Source organism: Tenebrio molitor, chromosome 4 (genome assembly GCF_963966145.1).
Source record: "Tenebrio molitor chromosome 4, icTenMoli1.1, whole genome shotgun sequence".
Lineage (NCBI taxonomy): Eukaryota > Metazoa > Arthropoda > Insecta > Coleoptera > Tenebrionidae > Tenebrio > Tenebrio molitor.
This window is the reverse complement of record NC_091049.1, coordinates 2,724,242-2,732,568: the sequence shown is the minus strand read 5'-3', so window position 1 is coordinate 2,732,568 and position 8,327 is coordinate 2,724,242. Positions and strand designations below refer to the sequence as shown.

The following is an 8,327-nucleotide window of genomic DNA, read 5'->3' as shown; positions in this document are numbered from 1 at the left end:
CAGAGTGATCGTCGCACCACATATACCAGGTGACTGAAAATAAAGGTGCAAAACGACTCGTTTTGTACAATTTTATTGTAAAATAGAAAATTTATACAAATACAATGTATTAATACGTATTGAAAAATACAGTTATTAAATTTTTCTAACGCAATTGTTTAAAATGAAATTAAAGTTGTCTTATGCTCAACATTATACTTAACGATTAGTTAGTCGCTCATCTAATATTTAAAAACAAATAACACACTATCAGTCACAAAGTAAAAAACAGTTTTTAATTCGTTAATCATTAAAAAATTAGCTTATTGTAGGTATGGCGGTCCGCTGACCGGCGAGTCCGGGAACCTCTGCATGTACCTCTCCAGTCGCAGATATTTGACCGTGACCAGGTTCCCCGCGTACCTACAATCCCACAGTCAGACTCCTTCCTGAGCCCCGCCCCGCCAACTCACCACCACCCGTGGAGATTCCTGTAGGCCACGGCGGCGTCGCTCGGATCGGCGCACTTCAGATAGACGCAGTTCGAATTCGTGTCGACCGCGCAGTGCAAGATTCTGCATTGATGTGCGCACTTGCCCAGCACCGCCTTCTTGATGGCGTGGGTGTTGCGGTCGCCCTCCTCCACCATCCCTCTGACCTTGAGACATGGCGTCGGCGAGCACGGCAGACTGTTCACCGAGCCGACTTGCGTCTCGAACGCCTGGCCCTGCCAGCTCTTGTTCCTCGACCTGTCAACAAAAACGCTCAGCCACGCCCTCTACACCGACGGCGCGTCATACGTGCTGAGATTGGAGCCCCCGAGCCATCGCCACACCTCCGCGTATTCCCCTTGCACCGTCCTTTCCTCCGTCCGGATGCGCGATTCGTTCTCGTGGATGTATTGGACCGCGCGCGCCCACAGTTTCTGCTTGTCTGGAACAGAAGGCGTGAGAGGGAGTGGTTGGGGGGCGGGGACGCTCACTTTTGCGCTCGTTGATTGGCAGGATCATGTCGCGGACGTGGTTGACCACCATGTAGTTGTCGCCGGTGTCGGTGGCGTTCGACTGGAGGACGTCGATGATGTTCTCCACCAAGGCCATCTCCTCTTCTTGCTCTCTCTGGCGCTGCTGTTTGTACCATTTGAAGGCGACGTTGAGGGCGTACAGTATGGCCACGCCCCCTACGAGAGAGCTCACCACGCTCAGCAGAGACCAGATCGTGTTGTAGAAGTAGCACTTCCAGGGGATGTAAGGGTGGCGCGAGATCAACGCCGTCACTTTGTTGCGCCGACCCTCAACCACTTGTTCCTGGCGTTTCAACGTTTTACTTAATTTTCTTTTCAAACAGACTTAACTCACCATGTCGGCTGCGATGGCGCTCTCGATAAACGTGACGCCGTCTTCTTGGACTTGCAGCACGCTCACGCCGCACGAGGGGTTGAAGAACGACAACACCTCCAGGTTGTTCAGGTCGGTGGTGACCCGCGCTTTGTCCTAAAAGCAACAACCGTCACTGATAAGAGAATGATAATAACATCCTAGAATGCACTCAACGCATTCGTAATTTGCTTCTTTTAAAAATCACCTGCAGATTGCTTGTAATGTTTTTTTATTTGAAATTTTTTACTGACATTAAAACAACTGAACCTCGCCTGTGGCTCACCTTAACGGCGAAGTTGGCAGTGACGTACTCCACCGTGTCGTTCTCGGTCATGTAGGGCTTGGCTCTATTGTTGTCGCACTTGTTTTTGAGGGCCCTCCTGTTCAGCTCGGGCTTGATGGCCTTGAGGAGGTTGATCGCCGGCTTGACCTCGTCCTCCAGGACGCAGTTGACGTACCTCTTCGAGTTGACGTCAGTTTTAACACAAATAGGCACGGTGGCTGCAAAACAAACAAGAAATTGAAAATTTTCACTTTTCCCATCGTCGCCGCCCGGGATCGAGGAAGAGGAAACGATTAAAACAAAAAAATTATCGCAGTGATAGACTTTATTCTTGGTTAAAAAACTCCTGATACAAACTATAAAAAAAGTGTTGATCGCTCGACTCTAAGCCCCGGTTTTGATATAATCATTATCATCGTCCTTACCGGTAACTTCCAGTGATGTATCGGACCGAATGCCTAAATAAACAATGGCGACGATGATGAAAAACAAAAACGCGACGACCAACACCATGAACGGGACGAAGTTGTTCTTGAAGATGTTCTGGTTGGGCACTCGGTAGTCGTAGGTGGTGGGACGCCCTCTGGTGGCCCTGTAACTAACACGTCCAGATTCAGTACCAACAGTGCGCGACGAAAATCTCCAGTTACCTGTTCAGGTAGGCTCTGGTGGAGCCACCTCCGTTTACGTCGTTCTCCTTGATGATGTCGCTCTTGTACTCGAATCCCGCGGACTTGGGGCTCTCCGACAGCTGCGACAGCCTCTTGGTGAAGTTGCTCAAGAACGGCGTGTTCTCCTTCTCCTTCAACAAATCCTCCGTCGGTGACGTATAGTACGATTTGTCATACCCTGAGTTGTACTGTGACAGTCTCGATCTGATCTGGTTGATTTTGTCCGACGCCGCGTCCGCCGCCGACGACGCGGACGCGAAGCTGGGCGGAAGCCTGCTCGGGGACGGCGTCTTCTTGAAGCCGTCGCTCAACGCGGGGCTCTCCTTGCGGAAGCTCGACCCGCCGCCGTACTTGTCGGCCACCTCGTCGGACTCCGACCCCGTGTCGAACTCGTCGTGCGCCGCCTGGAGGATCTTCGTGGTCCTGGTGGTGGTGGTGGTTTTCACCTCTTTTCTGACGGGTGGCGGCTCCACCACCGTCGGCTCGACCTTGCTCGGCCGCTTGCGCACCTGCGGCGGCTGCATCAGCGGCGCCGCCATCGTCGCCCGCTTGTACTTGTCCCTCTTGGCCGACTTGGCGTCTGAGTCGCTCTCGTCCTCGCTGGAGTAGCGCCCCAGTGAGCGCCGATTCTCCTTGCTGATCTTGCTCTTGTTCTCCAGCAGCATCTTCAGCTTCTTCGTCATGGTCTTGCGGGTCGTGCCCGTGATGGGCATTACTGGGAAGCCAAACTCAATCAACTTCGACCGCAGCTCGGCGTCGGTTAAATTGTCCACGTCCACCATCTGGAAAAAGGCGTCGGGAACGGTTCCGGCGGCAACGCACGACTTACCTTGGCGTTCGTCGGGCCAATTTACATTTAAAGACGCGGTGAAAGAACCGCGCTAAAGGCGACCTTGACTCCGTCCGCACGAAATGTCGCCGATTCGCTCCAGCGAACGTCAGGGGCTCGTCCGGGATCGCCGCCAACACTTTTTACACTTTTCACACTGATTTTTACGTTACTTTTTTACACGAACGCCAACGAGAACATCAAGCGTCGGCCTTCCATAAATAGACGTGACGTTACAATTTTTTCCGCTGCAGGGGGCGCTGCGAAAGCCGGTTTTGAAATGATCGTGACTAAAGTCACACCCCGACGCCCCAAACAACCCCCAAACCCCTTCATTTCAATCCGAACAAACCAACTCGAGCGTATTCGACACCACCGCAATTAACAACCACCTCATTCGTCCCTCGATCCAACAATTAAAACACCAAAACGGGAATACATCAACTGGGAAAACGAGGAAGTGTCTCTGGCACCGCCATTTTCAAAACTAACCCACCGTTTTGTAATGTACTTTATTCTCATAAAAATACATAATAAAATATCTTCAAAATCTCAAACGTATCACACGGACAGGGTATTGGTCGTTCAATATCGAAACGTACTGATTCGTGACTGACGTATCAACATAACCTCAAAAACGCTGTGACTTGTACGTTCCAAAATCGAATTTGAATCGACAGATTGCTTAAATGTCTCACACAGGCGCTAAATATGTTACAAAAAGTCCAACGAGTTTAGTCTTTGATTTCTGCTACGATGACTATCGATGTTTGGCAACGCTTCAAGTCGTAGAGGCTTCCTCGAGGTTCCCTCTGCCCCTGTAAAAATCCACCCGTCACAGTTAGAAATCGCCCCGCACCTATCTACCGTTCAGCCACAGGTTATTGAAGCTGCCACTCAGGTTCGGGGGTCTGCCGGGCCGGCCCCCTTCGTGGTCTTCCGTAGACTTGGGCTTGTTCCTCCTGGCGAAATCTGTGAACGTGACGGAGCCTGCGTCGACTTAGCATCCAGATTACCGCGCCTCGATCTTACCTCTCCAGGTGTTGAAGACTCGATTGGCGTCGAGTCTCGACGACTGACTCAACAGCTCGGCCGCCCTCTTCGTCGTCGGAGCGAAGTAGCTTCCTATGATGTCCTCCTTCTCGGACTTTTCCAGTTTCTGTAGACAAATCGACCGGTTACCGCCACACCCCGTCTCCGCCCTCCCCCAGAGGCCTTACCTCGAGCTCTCCCGCCGACATTCGATTGTGGTTCTGTCCTGGTGCGGCATGCACAAAAACGGGCGTGCTTTAATAAACAAAAACCAAAGGAAAGACCGAGGTAACGCCCCTGACTGTCGTGTTAAAAAGCCAATTGAAAACAAATTGAAAATTGAATTTTGAGCATCACCTTTTCTAAAAAATCTCTATCGTACAGCTCTTCGTCGAACGACTCTTGCAACCTGGCCGGAGCCGTTTGTATGTCGTGCAAGCGACCTAAACACAACCGTTATGACGCGGCACGTCTACTCTCACGTCTGGGACTCACCTGGGGGCGGCAGTTTGGTCCGCGGGGTTATCACTTCGGGGAGTTTGTACCTCTGGGACTCCTCCAGCCACACCGCCTCCTCCTTGATGGTCTCCAGATCGCTGTTGCCAACACAATGCTAAATAAAAATACAACACCGGCGGTACGGCTTGCCGCACCAGACTAGTAGGTACATAGTACTGCCAGCCGTACCACAGACTGGATTCACCGCACCCACCTGTAGTTGCACTCCTTCTTCATGGTACTCGCCATCTTCTCCGCAACCTGCGACAGCAACTTGATGTTCTGGTCCTGCTTCCTGATCGTCTCCAGGTAGTCCTGCCTCTCGGTCTCGAACTCGCTCTGGATGTCCGAAATCTCCTTCTCCAGGCTCTTCACTTTGTGTCTGTACCTCCGGAGAGCCTCCGTCTTCAAGTTCAACTCCTGGCTGATGTCCTTGTACTGATTGTGAAGGATCTCCCTGTCTTCGTTCATGTCGATCTTCGCCAAGAGGTGCGCGATCACGCTGGCGCGCCTCTCCGCCGCCATTTTCTTGCGCTTCCTCCTTTCGGACAGCTCCTGGTCGTTGGCTTTCTCCCCGCCGATCATCGCCTTCTTCAGCGCCTCGATCCTCCCCAGAATCTCCTCTTTGCTGCACAGCTCCTTCTGCGTCTTTTCTTGGATGTCGCTGTTGAGCTTCTGGATGTTCTGCTCGTATTCTTCTTTGATCGACTGGATCTGCTTGAGGACGTTTTCCTTTTCGTGCTTTTCATTCTCGTGAAGGTTCTTCAACTTCTCCATTTCCTGTTGGTACTCTTGGATCAAGCGGTCGCGTCGCGCGTCCAGATCTGGAGGTTCTTCTTCTTCTACGACTGACACCTCCTCGATCTTCAACTGCTGGTTCCCCAAGAGATTCTTCAACCGCTCAATCTCCTCCTGGTACTGACGCAACATGGTGTCCTTCGGATCTTCGTTCACTATGGGCTTGTTGTGGATATTCTTCGCCCTGTTGGCATACCTCAACGTCGACAACGTCTCCACATAATCCCTACTCGAAGGACTGACGCACGCGATCATCAACGTCCTCGTGTTGCCTCCAAGAGAGTCCTGAAGAAGCCTCGTCAACTTGGAGTCTCTGTACGGGATGTGCTTCGCTTTCCCGTCCACCAGCGCCGAAATAACGTTGCCCAAAGCACTCAAAGACAGATTTATCTTAGTCGCCTCCTTCAGCCTGTCCCCGGTGGCTCCAGTCTTCGCCTGCCTCTCCGACCCCGCCAGGTCCACCAGGTTCAACTTCCCCTTCCTCAGGCTCTCGTTGTTGTTGATGTTGGTGATCTGCTCGATGCTTATGGTGAAGATGCTGTGCGACCTGGAGCTGTTCTGGTTCATGAGGGTGGCCCCGATTATGCGGTTCTTCGAGCCCAGGCTGAGGAAGTGTTCGCATTCGGAGGCGTTGTGCACCGGGTGGGAGGTCAGTCCAGGGACGGTGACCCCTTCGGTGGGGCTCTCCTTCAGGTTGAGCGCGCAGGCGGTGATCTTGTCGTTGGGCAAAAGCAAGTCTCTGATCTGCTCGTTGTAGATCTCCAGGTAGCTGATGAGGGCGAGGTATTTGACACCGGTGGTGACGGAGATGGCCTCGAAGATGTGCTCGAAGGCGCGCGAGATGACGCCCTTCTCGGGGCTGTCCGATTTGTGGCCCTCCATGGTGTGCGACTTGCCGCAACCCGTCTGGCCGTAGACGAAGATGGTGGCGTTGTAGCCCTCCAGGACGCTCTACAAGAAGAAATTGTCTCAAGGGGGTAAACTCTGGAATGTCAGTACCTCGACTAGAGGGTAGCAGATGTCGTTGTAGATCGCTTCGGTGGTGGAGTCCTGGTCGTAGGTGGAGTCGAACGTGAACTGCTTGGGGAAGGAGGGCCCCTCGCTGGGGTCCCACGTCTCCACCACGCAGTTCCTCATCTTCACCACGCATTGACAGTTCATGTCTTGCTCCTTCTTGTTCATGGGACGACATCTCACGATGACTTTCACGTTCTCCGCCATTACCCTCGCTGCTTTCAAAGCATCATCTGCAAACTATCCACTTATCGAACAACCTTCCCTCGTTTGGGGATAATTTATGTGACTTGAGGGTCAACAATCTCGAATTTAACACGAGCGACATGCAACGTCTCACCCTTGAGGCAAATACCAACAAAACTGAAATATTCATTAGATAATTGGAGCGGAACGATCCAATCGATGGACAATTAACCGTGACATGTTGACACATGTCACACTTAAGCAGAAAGTGAGTCATTTCGACCGAACGCACTCGCATGTTCGAACATGTAAATTCCTTAACTGGAATCGAAAACATTCGGGTTAATTGCGAGTGCACGAGTTGGGAAGTGGGGCAAGGTTACGCCGCCTCCACCCCCCGTGCGATAAGTAGACCCCTTGTGAATTATCGATTGACTTATTATTAAACGGTTTGAACTTGAAAAGAGCGGTCACTAAGGGTAACATAAACTATCACAACAAAATTATGTCGGACGAGCGCTCTAATAAGCTATTGGGACACTTAATAGGCGACTCGGTTGGGGTGGACCAGTGACAGGGGGTGGACCGGAGGGTACAGGAGTTTTCTTACCCCAAAACGAGTCGAAATGCTAATTCGCGCTTGTTTTTACTGTGGCACACTTAGGCGACAAGCATCGCCGCCGGATGGAAGTGAACTGACCATTCGGACATGCAAAAGCTGCGACCTGCGCCACGACGCTCGGGAATTCACAGATGGACATGTCGTGCGTGATCGCTTCTGATTAATTATGTGGAAAGGTTTGTTCCGGTGAGTTTTTCCACGAATTAAAAATTATTCAAATGGGATAAGAACAAACGGGAAAAGGGGGCAAGAAAGACCTGATGGTGCAGGAGTCGCATGCTCTAAGTCCCGCTCAAGAATACTTCGCTCTTTAAGTAAACGATGCTTTCGAAATTCAAATTCTTTTGCTCTTCTGCATTTTGTTAAGCACAAGACAGATTGGATACGTAACTTGTCGTGCCATCCGTTTTCGAGTAAATAACTAAAAAAATGAACCAAATTGCTTCTTACTGAGTCCTAACGCAATTAATAAAAGTAAAAATTACATTTAAAAAAGCCCCATTTTTTTGACATTTAAAAGTAAGGTTAGGTTACAACAAGACCACCGGTCCTAGTTCACCATTTCGTAAATAACAAGTAAAAATGTAGAATAAAATATATAAAACTTAAATACGTTGAAAAACAAATTTATTTGTAATAGTTATTCAATTAAAATAAAATTTAACAAAACGAGTTTTATTTATTTGTCTGTTCTTCCCAGGGCCTCGGCCCTCGGACCTGCTCCCAATTGTCAATATCCATATCCTTTATTTTCTCGTATTCCGTTTCGAGCGTCACTTCGCCCGGTTTCTTCATCTGTATCCCCAACTTCTTGAACTCTTCAGGCTTAACACTTGAAACCTTAGAAAATTGATACCTTAACTGGGCAAACTCTCGTAGACCGAACGAGCCCCCGAGGACGACTAGAAGGAACGGCAGACCGTACTTGATGGACCTCCTGTTGAGGAACTGGTTAATTTTCGCCCCCAGATTCGCCATTTTTTGAGGTTATGTCATGCCTCGATCTACAACAAATCCAATTTGTGAGGCTCGTCAC

At 50.5% G+C, this 8,327-nt stretch overlaps 3 protein-coding genes across 11 annotated transcripts; all 3 read right to left on the bottom strand.

Moving 5' to 3' along the window:
- Positions 1-57: 57 nt before the first annotated feature.
- LOC138128632 (inner nuclear membrane protein Man1-like) lies at positions 58-3,399 on the bottom strand. The gene is made up of 9 exons (XM_069044840.1): positions 3,142-3,399; positions 2,292-3,094; positions 2,067-2,239; positions 1,642-1,859; positions 1,338-1,472; positions 962-1,286; positions 780-912; positions 453-728; positions 58-402 (listed from the first exon to the last, which is right to left on the bottom strand). Exons 2-9 carry the CDS (start codon positions 3,092-3,094, stop codon positions 303-305), a joined length of 2,163 nt encoding a protein of 720 aa, XP_068900941.1. The 5' UTR covers positions 3,142-3,399; the 3' UTR covers positions 58-302.
- Positions 3,400-3,634: 235 nt separating this feature from the next.
- On the bottom strand, positions 3,635-7,840 carry Kif3C (Kinesin family member 3C). Of its 9 annotated transcripts, none has more exons than XM_069044834.1 (8): positions 7,280-7,838; positions 6,469-6,716; positions 4,886-6,420; positions 4,669-4,769; positions 4,531-4,616; positions 4,174-4,300; positions 4,009-4,113; positions 3,635-3,959 (listed from the first exon to the last, which is right to left on the bottom strand). In XM_069044834.1, exons 2-8 carry the CDS (start codon positions 6,688-6,690, stop codon positions 3,856-3,858), a joined length of 2,280 nt encoding a protein of 759 aa, XP_068900935.1. In that variant the 5' UTR covers positions 6,691-6,716; positions 7,280-7,838; the 3' UTR covers positions 3,635-3,855. The 9 variants fall into 9 exon arrangements, 7 of the variants coding, with proteins under 7 accessions (XP_068900935.1, XP_068900937.1, XP_068900934.1 ...); XM_069044836.1 differs by lacking the exon at positions 4,531-4,616 and adding an exon at positions 4,362-4,399; XM_069044833.1 differs by having other exon boundaries at positions 4,009-4,131; positions 6,469-6,723; positions 7,280-7,837.
- Positions 7,841-7,901: 61 nt separating this feature from the next.
- On the bottom strand, positions 7,902-8,269 carry l(3)neo43 (cytochrome c oxidase assembly protein COX16 homolog l(3)neo43). The gene has a single exon (XM_069044841.1). The coding sequence runs from the start codon at positions 8,267-8,269 to the stop codon at positions 7,967-7,969; it is 303 nt and encodes a 100-aa protein (XP_068900942.1). The 3' UTR covers positions 7,902-7,966.
- Between the last annotated feature and the right edge of the window lie 58 nt (positions 8,270-8,327).

Bases quoted from the DNA above. Each gene is read 5' to 3' on its own strand.
- LOC138128632 (XM_069044840.1), bottom strand. From the start codon at position 3,094: ATGGTGGACGTGGACAATTTAACCGACGCCGAGCTGCGGTCGAAGTTG. The intron at 2,240-2,291 runs GTAACTGGAGAT...TGGACGTGTTAG, and splicing joins ACCAGAGCCTACCTGAACAG to TTACAGGGCCACCAGAGGGC. The intron at 1,860-2,066 runs GTAAGGACGATG...TTTGTTTTGCAG, and splicing joins TACATCACTGGAAGTTACCG to CCACCGTGCCTATTTGTGTT.
- Kif3C (XM_069044833.1), bottom strand. From the start codon at position 6,690: ATGGCGGAGAACGTGAAAGTCATCGTGAGATGTCGTCCCATGAACAAG. The intron at 6,421-6,468 runs GTACTGACATTC...TTCTTCTTGTAG, and splicing joins TCTGCTACCCTCTAGTCGAG to AGCGTCCTGGAGGGCTACAA. The intron at 3,960-4,008 runs GTAGATAGGTGC...GGATTTTTACAG, and splicing joins CAATAACCTGTGGCTGAACG to GGGCAGAGGGAACCTCGAGG.